Below are 20,249 nucleotides of genomic sequence, written 5' to 3' on the forward strand. Positions count from 1 at the left end.
TCCCACCCACTGGCAAATCAAAACCTAAAAACCCGTCATGTCCACTCATCTTCCTGGTAAGAGTATATTTCACAGCCAATGTGCCCAAGGGCCATAACGGAAAAAATCTGAAAGCACCTTTCTGAGAAAAGGAAGGGTACAGAAAGCAGTGAGAAAACAAATATTCTTACCTGTCTGTAATAAGCCAGCCCCACTGTCTTTGACTCCAAAGTGCTGCTGGATGTCTAGTAACACACCTACAAGGAAAACAGAGAGAAGAAACTCAGTGCCTTCAGCCTTTGAAAAGCATACAACTCAAACCTTTAGTGAAGCATCAACAACGCTTCAAATTCCAGTAGTTTAGACACACCACTTCTCAAGTTTGCACATTAGCTTCTTTTCTATACATGCACACTCAATAATTTTGGGCTGCTGCAAAAAAAGCAGAGGTAGGTAGATAGAACATCATGCAAAGAGCTTCAGAATGAAGTCCTCACGCATGAAAAACTGGTCTTTGCTTTCTACTTAAATAAGGTTTCTTTTTGTTTGTTTTCTGCAGAATCCAGACCCCTTACTTCTATTATTTTACAGAAATATAGGAAAACTGATTCTGCACCTTTGGTGCTTCAAATGGTTTGACAAGACAGACAAATCCAAGACAAGTTTTAACAAATCTTTGCTGGGAGGAGATATGACACATTGATAGGAGCAATGATAGAAGTTTCCATGTTTAACTAGCTCGGGGGGGGGGGGGGGGGGGGGGGGTGTCTCATTTCCAAAACGAATGCAGGAAATAAATTTAAAATAGTTAATAAAAGTGGGTAAGTGACCAAATGCTTAGCTTTAAAGCAACTAAAAGCAGAACAAAACCCAACCTTCTCACTTCCCTGAACCCCCAATATACTAACTGGCATAAGCAAAATTAACAGGTTTTGCAGTATTTACACATTCAGCTAGACTTAGCACTTGGGTATCAAACATAAATACATGTAATATGAATAGGCATGCTTCTGTAAGCAACTAGCCAACAGAGAAAACCCACAAAAGAGCTTTTATAACTCATCTTGGACACAAATATGCCAAGCTGTAGACGGTCCAGTTGTGTGAGATACAGATATAGAGGCCTGATCATTTGTCTATGGTCTAAACAAACCACACTCCGACTTCTTGGGTCTGGAACAGAGACAGTTGCTCTCTTAATTTCTGGGACTTCCTTATTTAGGCTGCTGTCTTCCCCAAAACTGAGGAAATGCAAGCTTCTTTTTTAAAAAACAAGAAACACCATTCTCCAACTATACTGAACATCTATAAAAGTTCACCTTCCGATCAAATTTGATCTGAAGGCTTTATCCAGAGTGATTCTGCTCATCACTGCAGGTCACGGGAAACAACTAAGCACCAACCTGAACCCATTCACCATAAATATCTTAGCTTTGGGACTGCCAGGATCACACTAAATGACAAACACAGAGAGACAAAAGACACATAGATAACTATTCCCAGAAGACATCTGCAACAATGCCAAGAAAAGAGACATAAATTAAAGGTACTAAAGGAAATAAAGATACAGAGAAGGAAGGAAAAAGCAGGAAAGTTCATTTGTCCTATTCCATATTAGTTGTACATCACCATTTCCTCAGGGCAGCATTCAAGTTGGCTTTAGACTACCAATATCTGCCCAGTAACATCAGTTCAACCTCCTACAACGATCCCCACTTCCATACCCTCTCTATCAGACTGTTTAGCACCGAGCAAAGAAGGCTAAGGGTGGAGAAGGGTGTAAAACTTATCAATACCTGATAGGAGAGGGGATAAAGAAGACAAAGCTAGGCTCTTCACACTGCTGCCCAGTGAAGAGAGGCAAATGGCACAAACTGAAATCCATGAAATTCCATTTAAATACAAGAAAAACCCTTTTTACTGTGAAGGTGGCCAAACACTAGAACAGTTTGTCCATAAAGGTTGTAGATTCCCCATTGCTGGAGATACTCAAAACCCAACAGGACACGGTCCTGAGTAACCTGCCCTAGCTGACCCTGCTTTTAGCAGAGGTCTTGGGTTAGATGATCTCCAGAGGTCACTTCCAACCTTGATTATTCTGTGATTCTATAATTTTCTGAAGTATTGAGTGACTGATTATATCCAGCCTAACACAGTGTTCCCCTGGCCTTTCTTTTCCTTTGGAGCATTGCTGTCTACTGTAATTCCAACAGGAACTTCTTAGCTTCCTCTTCGATGGCAGATTTACCTCCATTTTCAAAGTGCCCTGGCATTTTGTGGCTGTCCTTCCTTCGTTTGCTCCATTAATAAGTGAGATATCATTATCCAGGCAATATCTGATGAACAAAAATAAATTCTGCATTTGCCTAGCAAAACCCTCTGTGGCATAGATGACTTACATACTCCCCTTGGCATCTCACCCTTCCACAAAAAAATGGTTCTCTTGCAACCCAACCTCCTTACTTAGCTTAACTAGATCTGAACACCTTCAATTTGTGCTCCATTATTGGTTGGCCCAAAACTTCCCACACTAGGTGAAGCTCAGCAAGTTAAAACAGCTTGCGGTTACTATAATCCCAATGTTACAGAAGATAAACCCATCAACATTCTTAAGAAGAACGTGCAAGAATGGAGAAGACACCAAATACAATGTTTTCTTATGCTCTCCTGTCATCCATCACACTCAGTTGTGCTACACAGAACTGAATTATCCTACTAACTCCCTGCAGCTGAGCCCCAAGCCCTCCAGCTGGAGAAGCCAAGTCAGCGGGATCCAAGCTCTCCTTCCTTTTACAGACACATTCAATACAAGACTTAACCCAAGCAGGTATATCACTGGGTGGTCAAATTGCCCATTCACCTCCCGATCCACAGGTGAACGGCTTTCTGGTGGATGCCATGCTCCAGTCCAGCCCATCAGCTTGCAGCTTCTTTTATTTCAGTAACAAAGGACTAAGATTTGCACCCATCTTCCTTTCAGAATGGGGCTTCAACTCCCACGGACATAGAAACATAGAAATAATTTCGACTAGAAAAGACCTTTGAGATCATCAAGTCCAACCGTTAACATTATAGATTTTCATTTTAATAATTAAACTCTGTGAACAAGTATATTACCTAAAGGCTGCACAGAAAAACAAAGTAGTAGAATACTAAACCAGGGATGCTGCAACTGTACTGCTCCCTGCAGATGCTCTAATTAGGATGGCAGCTGATGAAAAAATGTATTCTGAAGCTGGTGCATACAGACTACCTTGACGTTGGTTTCCTGGTGGAAACCTCTGCTGAGGTAATCACCAAGCAGGACTCACACCTTCTAAACTCGCAGGTTCACAAGGCTCAAGAGCAAGCCAACAACAGAACTTCACCCGTGCAAGACGCAAAGTGGCACAATTTACTGTCCTGCCACAGGATACCAAAGGGACTGATTCAGTGATGGGAAAAGGGAGATGAAGAGCTGTAGCTCTGTGTTATTAAAAGTGTCTCGGAAGGCAGACCCTTTGAGCAGGGGAGGTTAGACTAGATTATCTCCACAGCTCCCTTCCAGTCTCAGCTACTCTGTGATTTTATGCTCCTAATCCTATGATGGAACACCAATGCATGTCCAGAGCTACCACCACCACCCTGGAAGGTGCCTGCCCTGCCTACAGCAACATATCCCCTGCCATGCCAGAGGCACATGAAACCACCAAACATTATGGGGAGCAGAGGCGACGGAAAACATAGCCTCAGAAAGATGATTTTTTTGGATTTGCATCAGAAACCAGAACAGCAAGTGCAAAGGACTATAATGGTGCCTGCACACTAAAGCAGAGGAGGTCTTCCAGTTCATTATAAAGAGACAATCTCTCCAGTGACAATGGCTTTACATTGCCTTTTTCCCCCCAAGAGATCATAATGTGTTTTACAAGCTTGAACTACTGTAGCCACAAACAAAAAACATCTAGGACACTGACATGCAGCCACCTTGGATTAGGCCTACTTTACTCTGGTGGTGGAGAGGCAAGTGGGTTCTGTGGACAGTCACTGCAACAGGACAACATAGAACCACAATTATAAGTCCTGTGTGAGCTTGGAAGAAGGTCTCAGATGATTAAGAGAGATCTGCATGTCTAATTGGCATGGATTTCCTACTCCAAGTTTATTTTATATTCTCTTTGGACTACAGGTGTTTTGATATGGGATTTAGAGCATTAAATTAGAGGCAGCAGCAAGCAGATGATGCAACACACCATACTATGAAGTGAGAGGAGTTTCTCTCTGCTGTGGGAGTTTTCCTGCTCAGCATGCTCACCTGGGAAGACACTCGTCCTCTCTTAAATTTGCTCAGCTCTGCTTCCACCTCACCATGGCAATGACTCACCCCAAACTTCAATAAGATTTAGGGATACAATTAAGCAATGATAGACCAGGGGAGAATACAGGAAAATGATAGAGCTTTTGACTTTCCCTTCTGCTTCTTGATGATGGGAAGGCAGAGATAGCTGGAGCCAGGCTGCAGACAATGATCACGTTGCTTGCAGAGATGTGCTCCCAGGTGTCTCACAACACCTGATGCAATCCAAGAAAGGGAAGCCACTCAACATGCAGCTGACAAGGCCTTTCTTGGATTAAAAGTTCATACCTGTGTCCCAGGAGGATCTCAAAATAGCCATGAGCAGCTAACAGGCACCACTCTTCCCCAGACAGCCTCTCCGCAGGGCTGATGGCCGTTTGGGATGTCACTATGATTACATGGCACACCTTAGTGCTATCACCTATTATTTCTTAAACACATTCGGCATTTTCAGGACTGAACGAACATGCCGGAAACATGGTGCCAGCCTTCCAAAGTATTTTACCAGCTGAACCAGACACGGTTAATGCTGACGTAGAGCTTGGAATTCAATGAGATGAAACACTGGCAGCACCCAGCCAGGAGTGCTGATCAAGATGGGCACAGAGACAGGACTTACTGGGAAACCGAGGCAGAGGAATGACTGCTTCAGCCCTATCTAGGTTACTTTACTAGGCCTGCCTGCTAGTGTCTTAAGTACCTGACAAAGACACCAAGGCAGTTACTGGATTTTTGTGGGCACTGGGCATGAAGAGGACTTTTAAGAGCAATTTGAAGGACAAAAGGTCTTTGGGTGTGGAGTGTTTGATAGGGAGGGAATGTCACATAAATGGGGAAGAGGAATGCGGCTGACCTCATCCACTCCCAGGGTCAGAGGGCTTCTAGGATCTAGTGCAGGATCCTGAGTGCTGTTGTCATTTTTAATGGCCATTTCACAAATAGTGAATATAAAAGACCTGACTTCTGGGGCTTTTGGAATGCAGGTCCACATTTAAATGGCCTACGTTATCTCTAATTTAGGGGAAATGCTTTAGGAAAGGCAGATCTTCCTGGAAGTGCACAGTTCAGGCTTCAAACAGGGAGGTAGGTAGTACAGATCATGCCATGAGGCAAGCTGCTTGCCTAGATAGGCTTTGTGTTCCCTACCAGAGCTACAACAAAAAAAAAGTTGCAGGATTGGAAGGTCATCTGATATGGGGTTAAAAGATGCTCTGAACAGAAGGTCATCTTAGTACAGACGTTTCTTGTGTTAACCATCATTTACAGAACTACTCCACTGCAGATCTAGTGCGTGGGATGCTTGGTTATCCTTTATATTTAAATGAAACACGGGCTTTTCACCTAACTATTACTACCTGTATATATGAATAAAGAGTTGCCATGGTAAGAAACAGCGTTCATAAGCTAAGCCACAATGAAATCACAATTTCAAAGCAAAAGCACATTAGAACTTCCCTGGGAAAGGCCCATTTTCCAGTCACCAAAACAAAACATCATGATTTGAATGCAAACTGCTTCCAAGGCAGGTGCAAAATATACAGTTAGCCTGTACACAGAGTGCAAAGTTACAGAATCAAAGCCACAGTTTCAGCTCACCAAGCCTTACATCAGTAATGCCAATGCACATTCTTTAAACATTGCATGGGTGCTGCAGTACCATTGGCCAACGCGACTACTTACTTAAAAAGCACATGAATTTTTAAAGGTATTTTTTAATAGGGAAAAATGACAGTGCTTCAAAGGCATGAGTACACAACTTTCCACACAGTGCAGGCTGGGCACTGATAGCAATCCTGGGTGTCCCCTGCACCCTCTCTCCTGCCCCACTGCAGCCCTGGGCTTGCACCTGTCTTTGGGGAAGCCTCAAAGGAGGTGATGGAGAACCCAGACTTGCACTCTCTTGCCTCCCAAAGAGCCAGAGCAGACTCTACTGACAACTCTTTCTCCTCCATTACCTGTTGCTAACTACCCCTCCTCCTTAGGAAGGCATTTTCCTTCACAGGCTGTGTGTTCCCTGGTTCTTCCAGGAGCAGCTCCCTCAGGTGGAAGCACCTAAGCAGGGACAGCCAAGCCCTGGCCTTCTAGCCATTAAAGGCACAAGCCACCTTCCTACCATCAGGCTCTTCCTCATGCCTGCAGCCATATTCGACCTGCTTCAGCTAACGCATTAAAGAGGCATAGGAGTGGTGTACACACCTGCCTGTTCAGAGACATGTGAAAAGATTAGGTGGAGAGAAGTTTATTTTGAGGTCTCTCTGATTATATCTTCACTGCAACCCCAAGGTGTGACTGCAGTTCACACACAGATCCCTAAGCTTCAAACGAACTGGCTTCAGCTCCACCACCCACTAGCTACTAAACACCAGCTTCACAATTTGGACCCTATTTAAATGCTCAGCTGCAGAAAACCACCATGGTAGTCCTGCTGATATTTGTACCTCAAGATTAATTCCCACTGCTAGCATCACTAAGTGTAGAACTAAAACACAGTACCACCTTCTTTGGATTGCCATGAAAGCATTCCCTTCTTACATACAAAAAAGAAGCAGGCCTGCTCTTTAAATATTGATAAATGAACGATGATGTCTTGCTTGAAAACTTTGACAGGAGTTTCCTTCTGACATAAACACTGACTTTCCTTCTGCAAAACTAATTTCCACTGTTGCATGACATGATGTTGCATTGGTGAAATAGTCTTTGGTTTTGAAATAGTGTTGCAGGATTAAAAAGCAGCGAAACAAAACCAGCAGCCAGACAAATCAAAACAAGGGTTTCCTAAGAGCTGCTCACACTGGCATGCAAGAAACTTGTGACCTAGAAAGCATCGAAAAGAAACTGCCAGCACCCACAGTGGCATGTTTAGAAAGGGGTTTCCCTCAGAAATAAAGCAGAGCACTTTAAAGAGAGAAACCCAGCACAGCAGTTCAAGCCGAAAATCAGAATGAGCCAGGCTCCTGGTGGCAAGCACTGCAGTCATTCACAGCTGCTTAAAAATCTGCTAACAACACCCCAGAGTGGTTAAGTGTGAGAGTTCAAAGCCCTCACAGACACCGATAACCTCCCACTACCGCACATATGGGAAGTGATGGGGTAAAGGCACATCTCAGAAGACTGTGCTTGAAACGGAGAGCAAACCTGTAAGGGCATACACCTGTAGCTCTGACAGACCAGAGGACTGGCTGTTCACCCCGAGTAGCATGTCAGTGGGCTTGCATTAAGATAGGTGCTGTATGCTGCCAAGCATGCTACTGCTTGGGAAATGCAATAAGAAGTTCTGTCTGCTTTGTAGTGACATTCCTATTCTGAATCGAAAACCAATGTTATCCTCAGAGACTTGCACCACCTGTCACACCCACTTTTTCCATTCAATGTTTTTATCATTATTATAATATCAGTGGGGAAGTATCTGAGCTAGTCATTCATTCCCAAAGGCTATTGGCTTACCTGCACAGCATGTAACAAGTAATTAAGCATTAGGAAAAAAAATAAGGAATGCAATTAACCAAGGGCTCAGAGAAGAAAATATATTAAAAAACAACTTCTCTCTCTCTCTGGCAGGAGCTAGGTAATAATAAACGATGGTTCCTCTAACATAGCTCTAACTCCACTGTAATGTTGTATGCAAAGTCTGAGCACAAAATTGCCTGCAAGAATGGGAGGAGATAAATAAAAGTTCATCAGATGTAGAATCGATTAGTACAAGGCATCATTAACACAGGGTCAGGGCGTCTAGGGAAGGCAGCACAGGACAGCTAGTCCTGCTCGGATTAAAAAAAATTTAAAAAATCAAAACAAAGCAAATAGGAATTTGAATGCAACCATGCCTGCCAAATGCTGGGTGCCTCACTGGCAAAACCACACCCTAATCAAATCCTTCATCTCCCTAATTACAGTGTAGGCCTGTTCCCAGGACTATGGCTGGGAAGGAAGCCCTTGTCAAATGGGGAACATGGGATACAGGATACTCAGACAACGTGAATCCAAGAGCTTAAACAAACGCCAATACATGGAAGGTTTTCCATTTATGATCCAATGCAACAACAGCTCTCACAAGTAAAATTGTAAAATAACATGGGTCAAATCCGAGACTAAGCTCACAATGTCACTTTGCTCTCCTCTCCACCTCTGCCATACAGCTCCCTACAATGAAATCCTTAATTTCACTCTTGCCTCATCTCATTTTCAGACTCCTGCCTTAGCCCCTCTTAATCAGCCTCACAATTCCCATAAGCCAAGGGAAGACTTCAATTAGAGATAATTGACGTGATTTGGCTCAAAGGACAGGCTAAAATGAATTGGCACCTAGACCTGAACTTAAAAACAAACTTACTCTTTGAGACTTGGAAAGATTCCTTTATGTGGAATGGTAAAAGTCAGAAGCTGTTACAACTCTAAAAAAACAACAGAAATGTCAGTAGTAGCTAAGGTTTATATTAGTCATCTGGAATGACAGGAATCACTAGCAGCTTTCAGCTGAAGCTGGCCAGACCTTTCTGCCATACCCAGCATCTCTATCTCAGGACTCAGTTCAGACCCTCTGTCTAGTTTTTTAATCTCACCAACCAAGCAAGGCACACTTTGCTCTAATATAGAACAAAACACAACCTCTAGCAAGGGAAAAGGCTACTCTTGTGACATTTTAGATCCAATCAGCAGTTTTTAACAGATTTTCAGCCCAAACAGCAGACCCTCAAAAAATAGCAACATTATTATTTCACTTATTCAAATCTTAGAAAATTCAGAGGCTGCCCCCATTCATACTGTCTTTATGCATGCTACGGCAGAAAAAAAGTGGGCCTGCAACCAAAAGCTCTAGTTGTCTTCTAGCTTTCTAATCTTTACAGAAGACTAACAAGTCTAGCTAATTAATGCAATGAAACATATCTCAGAGAACTTGTATATGAACCAATTAAAATAAATAAAACCAGCATAGATAATGATAGAGCAAATAAAGTGCATAAGAATTCAGTCAGTGACTCACCACTCCCTTGTTTTCCTTATTGGAAAACTTGGCATATCACCGTACCAGAGTGACAATGAGTCAGGAAACTGGCATGAGCCACAAATTGCCAGGAAATTAAAATAAGTATCTACAAAATCTCTTTTTGGAGAGATTTTAGAGATTTTTGCTGGCTTTGTACGGATGTGGCTATGGCCTTCACAGCTCTATTCTCATGGTTTTCTGGCTAGACAGTATCAACAGAGTCATTTACATGTTCTAGAGACAATACATAATGATTAGGCTCTTGTTCTCAGAATCAATTTGATGCCTTTACTTTTAGAACTTCTTACTTACATTTTAACCAAATACATTTGAAGCACACTATTATATTCTACTGAATGCTCGATATCACCTTATCTAGTTAATAGGTGGATATTACTCGCTTGGAACCAGCCAAAGTAGATGCAAATATTTTAACAGTACCATACTGAGAATAAATGGCGTGCATGATATGAGGATAACAGTTCTCAAGCTCATTCTGTGCAAGCATGTCCTCTAGCTGGCCGCTTTGTTGCCTGCCTCATTCGCACAGACCATGAGAACGTGCACAGTTATTTTCTGACACAGTCCGTGTTCCGTGTTGGGATTTTCAGGCAGGTTGGGAACATGAAGCCCACCAAAGAGCCTGTGCTATCAGGTGTACATACCTTCTATGCACAAGCAGCTACACCTCTGGGGCTGTCAACAGATCACATTTCACTAATAACATTGGATTCAAATTCAAAATTAAAATTCAGAAAAAATATTTAGGGAGAAATAAAAAATGCAGATGTTGAGGTTGTGAAGGCTAACGGAAGAAAGCCTTTATGTTCTGTAATGCCACAGACTCCAGTGCGTGAGGATTTTTTTTTACCCACTCCCTCCCTTTTCATAGCCACGCACACTTTTGTGACACAAAAGATTGAGATATGAGTGAACAACTAGGGTAATTAATTAGCGACTCATGATTTACAACAGATGACAGCTAATTTTTCCAGTTAAGAAGATTTCTATCAAATCTGTAGAAATATGCAGTCAGATTGGACATACTTCCAACTGACTGCATCTCATTTCTCATTTGCATTTCGCTTCTGTTTAGCAATGCCTTGAAGGTATTTTGGAACATCACAAGCTGTCCAGGGCACACTGGTATATTTGTATGTAATTGTAATTTTATTTTTTTTAATAAATTTTTTTTTAATCCAAAAAATGTTTTAGAAAATGCAGGGGAGATGCCAGATGCAGAGGTACCCTGTTCAGAGTGGCCTGCAGAAAAACAGCAGCCAGGTGGTAAAGCAGTCTGGTAGGGAACATCAGGCACATTCCCCGCAGGTTTCTGCTGTACAGAACTGCCAGTTTCTGAAAGCACAACACATCTACTGTCACAGTCCTGGGCTAATAAAGGAGTTCTGGTAATCAACTTCATGCCAGCATAGGGATATACAAGCACATCTCCAGTGCTCCTGCCAGGCTGCATACTGATTTTAAAAAGTGGCTCTGCAACATCAGTTAATGTCCACTACACAAATCTCCCTCTGTGACCTAGATCTGAATAGGATCATGAGGCTTTAAGTGCAAAAGCAGGTAAAGCTGGAATCGCCTATAGTATATCCTCCACAGATTAAAACCTGGATAAACCTGTGATGCAAACTTGGTGCTGCAGCCCACTTCTAAGACAACAGGAAACCTGCAAAAAACCTCACAGCCCTACTATTTCAAGTAGCCACCTAAAACTTCTTGTTGTAACTTCCAGATGAAAAAGCCTTTGGCTGCAGATAAATATACATGTACGCTAACTTTAGCAATCCCAGAATGGCCCTTACTGGTAACTGTATGCTTTAAACATCTCTGAGAGACCACTGCTGAACATGGCAAAAGGTTTATAAGTCTGTCATCCTGCATAAAGTAAGGAGGATAAAGCTACTCCAAGTCCACCCTTGCACGTTGCTCCCTTTCACCCACCTGTTTCCCCTGTTCTTTCTAGAGCACCATAACCAGGACTTTGCGGGTCTCCTCATCATGCCCTGATCCTGAGGGCACTATGATCCGTACAGCAGCTTCTCACACCCGACGCACAATCCCTCCCTCCTTCCCTATGCTTGTATTCACTTGGGGAACTCTCCCATCACAAGTGCATTCATCTACGCAAGAATCTAACTGCATGCATGATGTAAATAAATCAAAAGACCCTGTTTAAAGGAGAGGTTTCATATCCTCGCACGACCTGAAGGAGACATTTTCCCCACATATAAGGCTTGCCAGTAAATACTGCCAATGTAATCTCCTGGAACCTCTTGCGCTTTCTTCCATTAACTATTTAAAGCAACCACTGCACTGCCCTAATCACAGGCATTTTTAAATCCATGTATGAGCGTAAATGCCCTTCTGTCATTGCCCAGCATCCGATTGAAAATACCTTTCCCTGAGCACAAAGCAACGTGACACTCTTCCTCTGTGCACATACAAGTGCGTGTGCATGCACCTCCCACAGAAATGCATTAAGCATTTGTGCTTCGTTCTGGGCCCTGGTCAAGCTGTGCTAGGAAATGATCAAGCATGGTGCCCAACTGTCGACGGCTGCATTAGTTATTCTAAGCAACGTGTCTTTAAATTCTCCTAGCTGACAAGGCAAGTGGTTTTGTATGGTTAATTAGTACAGCACACAGGTATTCAAACTAGGTATTTCACACCACCTGTGTGGGGTGCAAAAGCTTGTAAAGGAAGCTAGGGCTTACCCACGGCATTATTAGGGAAAACAGAAAAGAAACCAGCTTTGGAGGTACCAGGGGAGATATTTAAAAGCATCAGTGTAGCTTCCTAAATATGACCTATTAAAGAATTTACTGTGTTATACAATAGCTCCATGGCTGATATAGTAGTAAAATCTGTATAAAACCCTACACCTGTGTGAGGGTGTGCACTTAAATGAGAATAGAGTGCACTAAAATAAGCATGACAGCTAGGGCTTCTCTATAATCGGAAGGGGTCATTGGTGTAGCCATGTGACTCCAGTGATGCCAGGAAATCCTCAGAGCACAAACAGGGTTTGCCCTGTCTTATTTAAAGAGTGTTTTATTCAGTGCGAGTTGTAGCAATTTCTAAAGCTAAAGCACACGCCACAGCGGTTTTTTGCCTAGCTGCACTGCCACAGGACCTCTGAGAGAAGGGCTACGGTAACAGGACAGTGATGCACGCTCCTAAATGACACACCCACATTAGCAAAACCTGGATTCAATGTTTATGATTTAAGAGACAGGACTGCTCTGTTCCCAATCCTGACACTACATCACTATTTAACCTTGGGTAAGTTATTTGATCATGCAGAGTTTCAGAGTCTGCATTAGCCTAATGAAGATAATAACAATAATCATGTGTGTCACAGATACAGTAGGGCTTGGTTATTATGTTCTTGTGAAGTGCTTAGAAGAGCTCCAGATGAAAGGGAAATTAGGAGAAGGAAGAATAATTATAAGACATGTGCATCCCAAATAAAAAACAGACAGGAACATTTTTGCTGTTGCTGTTATTAGGAGAGAGAGTCTTTCTGATTTAGGGCAGCTTTTATTTCTGTGTTGGTAAAGCAGACCCATTTCAATCACTTTCCACATTCAGGCTTTACTTGTAGATTGTGGGTAGGTGATAAAGGCTGCTGAGCCTCTGATATTGCAAACATAAAGGCCTTTGATCAAAGGTCTGATTTCACAGTAACCAGCATCTGTGATATGACAAAGCTGACAGGCCTGCCTGTGTTTTAACTGTTGCAAGGCAAAACAAGGAAACAAAAATTTACTGCCGCGGAAGGAAAGACTAGAAAAGACTAGAAGGAAAGACTTAAGAAAAAGAAACATTTCCTGTGGATAAACACAACATAGCAAGCATAGTCACTAGTGAGAAATGTTGCAACGAAATAATATAAACAAGCACTTGGGAATTGAACAAGACTTGTGCAAATGGAAACACCTTTTCTGCCGTGCTTTTTATCTAGGAAGTACTAAAGATTTATTGTTTAGGTTGGTATCAGGGGGTCAGTAAACACAGGGAAAGGGACACGGTGAGAGACACGGCTGAGCTCAGGTATAACTGAGCAGCCCAGCCCAGAAAGAGACACCAGCTCCCTACTTTTTCCCCAACCCTCAGCCCACACTGCTAGCCCAGACTGCTATCTCCACTGGAGTATCCCTCCTTTGCCGAAGATGAACCCTAGTTTTTCCTGCAGCATGCTAGGAGTGTTAGATGCCATGCTTTGATTCAACATCATTCAGTGACAAATGCAGTTCTAACTCTTAACTTCATTGTGTGAATTTCAAAGTGATACCAAATTCCATGAACTATCCCTCAGGGCATTCAGTAATGAATTTCTTAAAAAATAGATGAGTACAGGAACCAGGGAAAAATTATTAATTATATATTCTTTCCAGGACACATAAAAACCTTTCCTTCACCTTGCAGAGAAAGTTTTCTGTTTTTTTAAAAAATAGGGTGATATTGAACCCTTCATTTCTCAAGAGTCAGATTTTTTTTAAAAAATTGCTGTCAGCAAGTCACCTACACATTAATTTGTGATAATTAACAATGCAGTAGAAGAAAAAAAGGACATAGCCTCCACTCATTTCAGGAGACACTGCAATGCAGCTAGCTAAAGGAGGAGTTTTTTACTGTTTATAGTTAAGGGGCAAAACCCAGACAGACTCTAATTTGTTAATTTCTTCTGCTCGTGAAATGTGCGTTAATTCCTTAATGACAGGTGCACCTCAAAGTCAGGACAGCTAATCACAAGATCAAGACTTAACCACAGCACATACCTCACAGAGGCCCACATCTTTTTCAAAGAAAGGCTTGGCCAGGTCCCACAAGCAAGTTCACAGCAAGTTTATAGCAAAAAGTTGTTTTCTAGAAGCGGAACTAATGAACCCTATTTTCCTATGGCTTTATGTCTTGAGACAGCATGCTCCAAGCTTTTCCAGAGGTGGCGGATGTTCAAAATCTTTTGCTTTTGTGGTTTCTTTCACATCTAATAAACATTAAGTTCATGTTACAGGGACTCCCTCATTTCCCTGGCTCCAAATTTCTATGAAATGTCTAGCAGCACTGTATCTTCAAGAAGAATTCCTTCTTCAAGTCCAGCCAAAACTGGTGAACAGATTAAAATATTAAGGGGCATGGCAAATAAAGAATAACCTAGAGAGAGACTGACATACAAAACAGCCTCTGTTTAAAAGAAACTTCTTCTATTGCAATTCGTGTCTTCATTTACTGGAACTGCTAAAGTTCTTTTATTTTGGTCATAGCAGCCACATTTTATTCCAGAGACCTTCTTGTTTGAGAACAGCTATATGCACCATGGATCTGAAGCCAGCCATAGTGGCTTTTCCTCTCTATACAGAAGGAAATCAGCAATATTGCTCCACTGTATCTATAAACTCAGAAATTTGTGCATTACCCTGGGTCAGTTACAACTCCTAATTCTGTTAATCAACATGGTCAGTCTGTTAGTAAGATAAAACACCACACAACTTTGGTGAAAAACAGACCTAGCAAAATTTCTTGCAATGATGTTAAATAACCTGGAGCTTTCATAGCTGGCCGATAAAACACAGCTTTTGGGATAGACAGTCTGTGACTCTCATGCCTTATGTCATGATGGTTTTATGTGTGAAGTGGAAAACTGTTTAATCTTCAGAGATAATCAAGATCAGACACAGGTGCTGCACATAAGGGACTATCACTAAAATAAAGCAAACACTCTTTATCTTTCTCTCCCTACCCACACCCTGATTTGCATAGAAATATTAAACACCTGAAGAGATGGGTCAGGAAGGCAATGCCTAGCCACCGAACTTGTACAGCACATAAAAGGCAGAGCTCCCTTTGAAGAAACAGCCAGTTGGGGTCCCATGAATGTGCTTTCTCACTGAATAGAAAAGAAAAATAAAAGATCCATTTTAAAATTAAAAGGCAAGCCAGTCCTCAATCTGGACAGTAATCTACACTCTTTGGTCCTGCACTTCAGTCACTGGTATTAAAGGTACTTCTTTTAAGACACATGTCAACTCCTTTGATCATTTATTCTTGATTCAGATGTTCAGCAGAAAATAAAACATATTACTTGCATGCCCATTAGAATACTGCATAATATAGAGGGGCTGAAATAAAAAGAGCTATGCCAGTCTGAGGCAAAGGAGAACAAAAAACCTCAATGCTGTCTGATTATTGAAAGTAACTCACGAAAGTATTGCAAAGTGCCTGTGCAGTCAGTAAATTCAATATAAAGGAGGATTCAGGAAGTACTGCAAACTCTAAGCACCAAAATCAGTGCTATCAGCTAAAGCGATTCTTAGATAAAAGAAACTCCTTGCCAAGCATTCTGCTGAGGGGGTATACATGTGGCAGGTGGAGAGCAGATCTTGCACAAGTGTGCCATGCCCAAAAAGCCTCGATTCCTTCTGCTCATGACACTGGCTGGAATCGTAGAATCATGGAAAGTAGAAAAGACCTTTTAAGATCATTGAGTCCAACTGTTAACCTCCCACTGCCAAGTCCCATCAGTAAACCATGTCCCTATGCGTCACATCTACATGTCTTAAATACCTCCAGGGATGGTGACTCAACCTTGGGCCACCCGTCTCAGTGCTTGACAACCCTTTTAGAGAAGAAATTTTTCCCGATACCCAATCTAAGCCTCCCCTGGCACAACTTGAGGCCGTTTCCTCTTGTCCTATCAATAGTTACTTGGGAGAAAAGAGTGACATGATTGACTCCAAGTACCCACATGACGTGCAAGACACTTGCTTGGAAGCTGGGCTGTAGAGCACCCACTGACCACTGCGTATGTTTATCCTTCTGTGCTGAACCAAGAGAAATTTGGTCTAAATAGAAGTGCAGAACACACCATAGTATGGATACAGCTCACCACTGAGCATGTTTTAGCATATATAGATGGGAGGTAAATCCACAAGGACCTGACAAAACAGAAAATGTGAGCTACCATAGCACAAAACTTTATTTTCAAACAGGCAGTGCCAAGCTAGTGAGGGTGCTTTCAAGTCAGCCTAGCAGCCAGACATGAATGCCACCCAAACACCAGCAGATAGCTCCGTGCAGGTCTGAACAGGCATGCCAGGTGTTCCCAGGAGGTATGCACTTCACCAAGGGAGCTGCAGCATTCCTCACCAGCCTCCACAGCGGAATGGTTTTCAGATGGGGTCCCAGAAGTCATTTACATTGTAAGCTATCCCCCCGCAAGGTATTGGAGATGATGGAAATGAAAACAAGAGAAAATTACTCTTTTCATTAATTTAGAAAGATGCAATTCATGACTCATAGCCAGCTTGTATAAATAAGTGGCATTGTTTAAATCTTATTTGTAATTATACTTCAAGCCAGAGACTTTCAAAGCTGCACTGAGAATATGGCATCCAACTGTCTGATTTATTGTTATTTTAAGCAGGTACTGTATGCCCAAATTCCCTCGGCAGATTACATCTCAGCTTAAGTGTTTTGCTAGAGGTAATTTTCATGTGTTCATGACAGCAGCAATGAGGAAGGAAATCAAACAAAAGAGAATTCCATCTATGCTGTTCAATTTCTTCCTCTCTCTGTGGCACACTGAAAGAGATTTCTGCACAACTGCAAAGCTGCACACTCGCTATGCTCTGCCCGGTTTGGCACTGAAGAGAAAATGGAAGTGGGGAAGGACCAAATGCAAGTGGTTTGGGAAAGGAAACAAACCAGTATGCTTTCTTTACCTGCCATGCATTTCTTAGAAATATGAAAAACTGTTCTGTTCTTTATGCTACTTCTGCTCACTATACTAGCCACCTGTTCATTACAACAATGGTAATTAATAAGGAACAAAAACTCAGAAGTAGATCACCTTGAAAGTCTTGTTCATACTTCTTCATCAGGCTCCTGCAGTCCCCAACCACAGACTTAAACTTCTTAAGGATCAAAACTATATCGAAAACTAGAAGTTACTGAGGGGAAAATCATTTGTGCTAATACATGTATTAATCTGGAACATCAATCTGCCTAGGAAATGAGTCTCATTAACACCTCACTTGAAATACCTCAGGCATGCTTATAAGGCACCTGTTGATCCTCGAGGAAATTGATGCAATTTTGAGGAACTGTCACATAGCTGGTTGTTCTTGAAAAGTTGGACAGAAAACAAAAATGGCTGGAAAACTGCCTATCACGTATCTACTGCTTTTTAATACCTATCACAGTGCTGCAGCATTGCATGAAGTTTAAGACATGTAGCAAACACATGGAATATTAGCAGCCTCCTAATATATAACTGCTAACAGCCAGAAGGATCACCCGTTTATTCACTACAGAAGTTGAGTAGTGAGTTACCATCTGTCCTTTTCTCAAGGCACTGTTTCAAATGAGAGATTTTTATATGAAAGTATAATCAAATCCTAAAATGCTATATTTACTAGGCCTGTAAGATATATATATTCAGAAAAAATTGCTCTCTGAATCAGTTTAACTTTTTTTTTTTGCTGCTAGAGTATTTGGACTGTTCCTCCCTCAATTAAGAAACTTCCCTTTCGTGTCAACTCAAATTCCCGTGATTTGATTTTAGTTTCATCCTGCTCATTTTGCTCCCACTTTGTGATGGAACTGACGCTGAGGAAACAGAACTGCTCCATGCACACTAAAAACTGAAGCCAAATATAGTATGTTTTCCTTCTGTGTTCAGAAACGTGATCAGTAGTTTGACTTCTATATGACCATTATTTAAAACTACACACATAACTATCCAATGTTGAACTGACTGCAAATTTCTTTCTTTACTTAGCTGCATTGCTACCAAGTGTCTGCTATAGGTAAGAAAACACAACTTGATATCTGAAAGGGCAGAGACTGAGAGAAATCTATTGCAATTAATTTTAAAAGATCCAGAATTACAAAGAACACAGTTAATTCATCTCCTTGTAGGTGGGGTCACAAGCTGCTGTTCCCTATCATCTGATGCTCCAAGGGCCCAGAGGAGGACTGCAGATATTCAGGAACAACAGAAGATATTACATGTTAGAAGATGCAGGAGGTTAGGAATTACTAAGACATTTGTCAAAATGCAGCCATACTCCATCCTACTCTCACCTTCTTTTTTATGTAATTTCCTAGTTTTTATATTGTTATTAATGCCACTTTTTGGTGGTAAGGAGAAAAGAAAATATTCACCTCAGGCACACCACCCTAGGATACCGCACAAAGAAAAGACTGCATAAAACATCTATAGACACAAGGATCCTGCTGTGTGCTAGAGGCATAATACAGCTCCATTCAACTAAACTGTGATACAGAAGTGGAGAAAAACTGCAGAAATTGCTTTGAAAACAAAAACAAAAAACTGTTTTCCTAGAGCCATCATCAGGTTTGCTTGTCAGATCAGATGCCTTTTTTTGTGTGCTCCATTCAAATGCAAAGAAAATGCTTGAAGAAAATTGCTAGTTCTGATGTTTACACCCTTCGCATATGCAGCTGGAGTGAGATTTCTGCTGTGGTGGAGCATCAACAAAATAGTCGAAACCTAACGGCAGTCAGACTGCAAGAACTATTTAATCAAATATGCAAAAGATCAAAGGATTTCTTGATTTCCTACAACATACTCTCTAATAAACTTTATGCTTATGTAATGTTTAATTACTTATTTTTACAGCAAGTTTTCGAGAAATAGGCCAATTCAAGGTGAATCTTGAAAGTAGGACTGAAGGAAGGAGGTTAATGGAGGTAAAGGTAGATGGCGTCATGAGAAGCCTCCCACTTCAGCAAGGAAAGCAGAAGCTTCACAGAAGCTCCACAGAAGGCAAATCTTTTTGGAGCCAACAGCAGACACTTGTTACGTTTTAGCTTCCCATCTGACAACAGCATAAACTCTGCCTCATGCTGCAGCTTTTTAAAGAAACGCTTACAGAATCAGTCCTAACTTTTAAGAAGCAGGATTTAAGAACTGCCATCTCCTATAAGTTTGTTTACCCTTGCGAGACTTGGCACTCTCCTTAAAGCAGCTGCTACTGCAGTTACCGAATTCTTGAAGACCAAACTTTATAAAACTGCATGGTTTTGCAGAAAAACACCCCAAAACAGAGAAAAACCCACAGGTTCCAAACGCAGACTGTAATTGAATTACACCCAAAAAGTACTTATTTCTAAGTTTTGTGGCAAACTTAAAAGGCCTTATCATTACTGTAGCTGCAGCTGTGGCAATTATTATCTCCAAGGTGTAAATGTCCATCAGACACCCCCACTCTTACTTATTTTTTGCAAACAGAACAATGATGATTCCTAATACGAAAAGATTGCTCAGACACAAGACAACAAGTCCACAGGTTAATAGAAAGAGAAATAAAAGAATACAAGAAAACAACAAACCGTTTCTATCCCTCTGACAGGATGAGAGGGAACAGCTTCAAGTTGCACCGGGGAGGTTTAGGTTGGATGTTAGGAAAAATTTCTTCACCAAAAGGGCTGTCAAGCATTGGAAATGGCTGCTCAGGGAAGTGGTTGAGTCACCATCCCTGGAGGTATTTAAAAGAGATGTGGCACTTAGGGACATGGTTTAGTGGCGGACTTGGCAGTGCTGGGTTAACGGTTCGACTCTATCTTAAAGGTCTTTTTCAACTTAAATAATTCTATGATTCCATCCTGAGCAACTCAAGTCCCTCCTTTTCATGTAACTGCTGCGAAACAAGCCCTGTGCCTGTAAAGCTAGAAGTAAATAAAATCCTCTGCCTTTTGCTTTGTTACCAAAATACTTCCATGGCTATTTGGCCTGTTAAAGGACCCATTATTTGTCAGGGGTCCTACACCTACAAAAATGTAATTGCTTTATTTTTCTTATCTGATCATCACAGTGCCCCAGTTCCCTGCTTATTTCCACCTACCCACCCTGCCCTGACCCACTTGCTGCTGCTCCCCAAGTTATGTGCCAAAGCCAAAGTGTGG

The 20,249-nt window shown here is 41.7% G+C and overlaps 1 protein-coding gene across 4 annotated transcripts in view; it reads right to left on the bottom strand.

Annotated features, from left to right (window-relative positions):
• Positions 1–20,249, bottom strand: part of SPNS2 (SPNS lysolipid transporter 2, sphingosine-1-phosphate) — a 141,485-nt gene that overhangs the window by 103,000 nt on the left and 18,236 nt on the right. For all 4 annotated transcript variants that reach the window (XM_055728555.1, XM_055728562.1, XM_055728542.1 and 1 more), the window contains exon 2: positions 171–236. In XM_055728555.1, the coding sequence (XP_055584530.1) occupies positions 171–236 (66 nt within the window). The remainder of the gene's footprint in view (positions 1–170; positions 237–20,249) is intronic.

Source organism: Falco cherrug, chromosome 1, assembly GCF_023634085.1.
Source record: "Falco cherrug isolate bFalChe1 chromosome 1, bFalChe1.pri, whole genome shotgun sequence".
Taxonomy (NCBI): Eukaryota; Metazoa; Chordata; class Aves; order Falconiformes; family Falconidae; genus Falco; species Falco cherrug.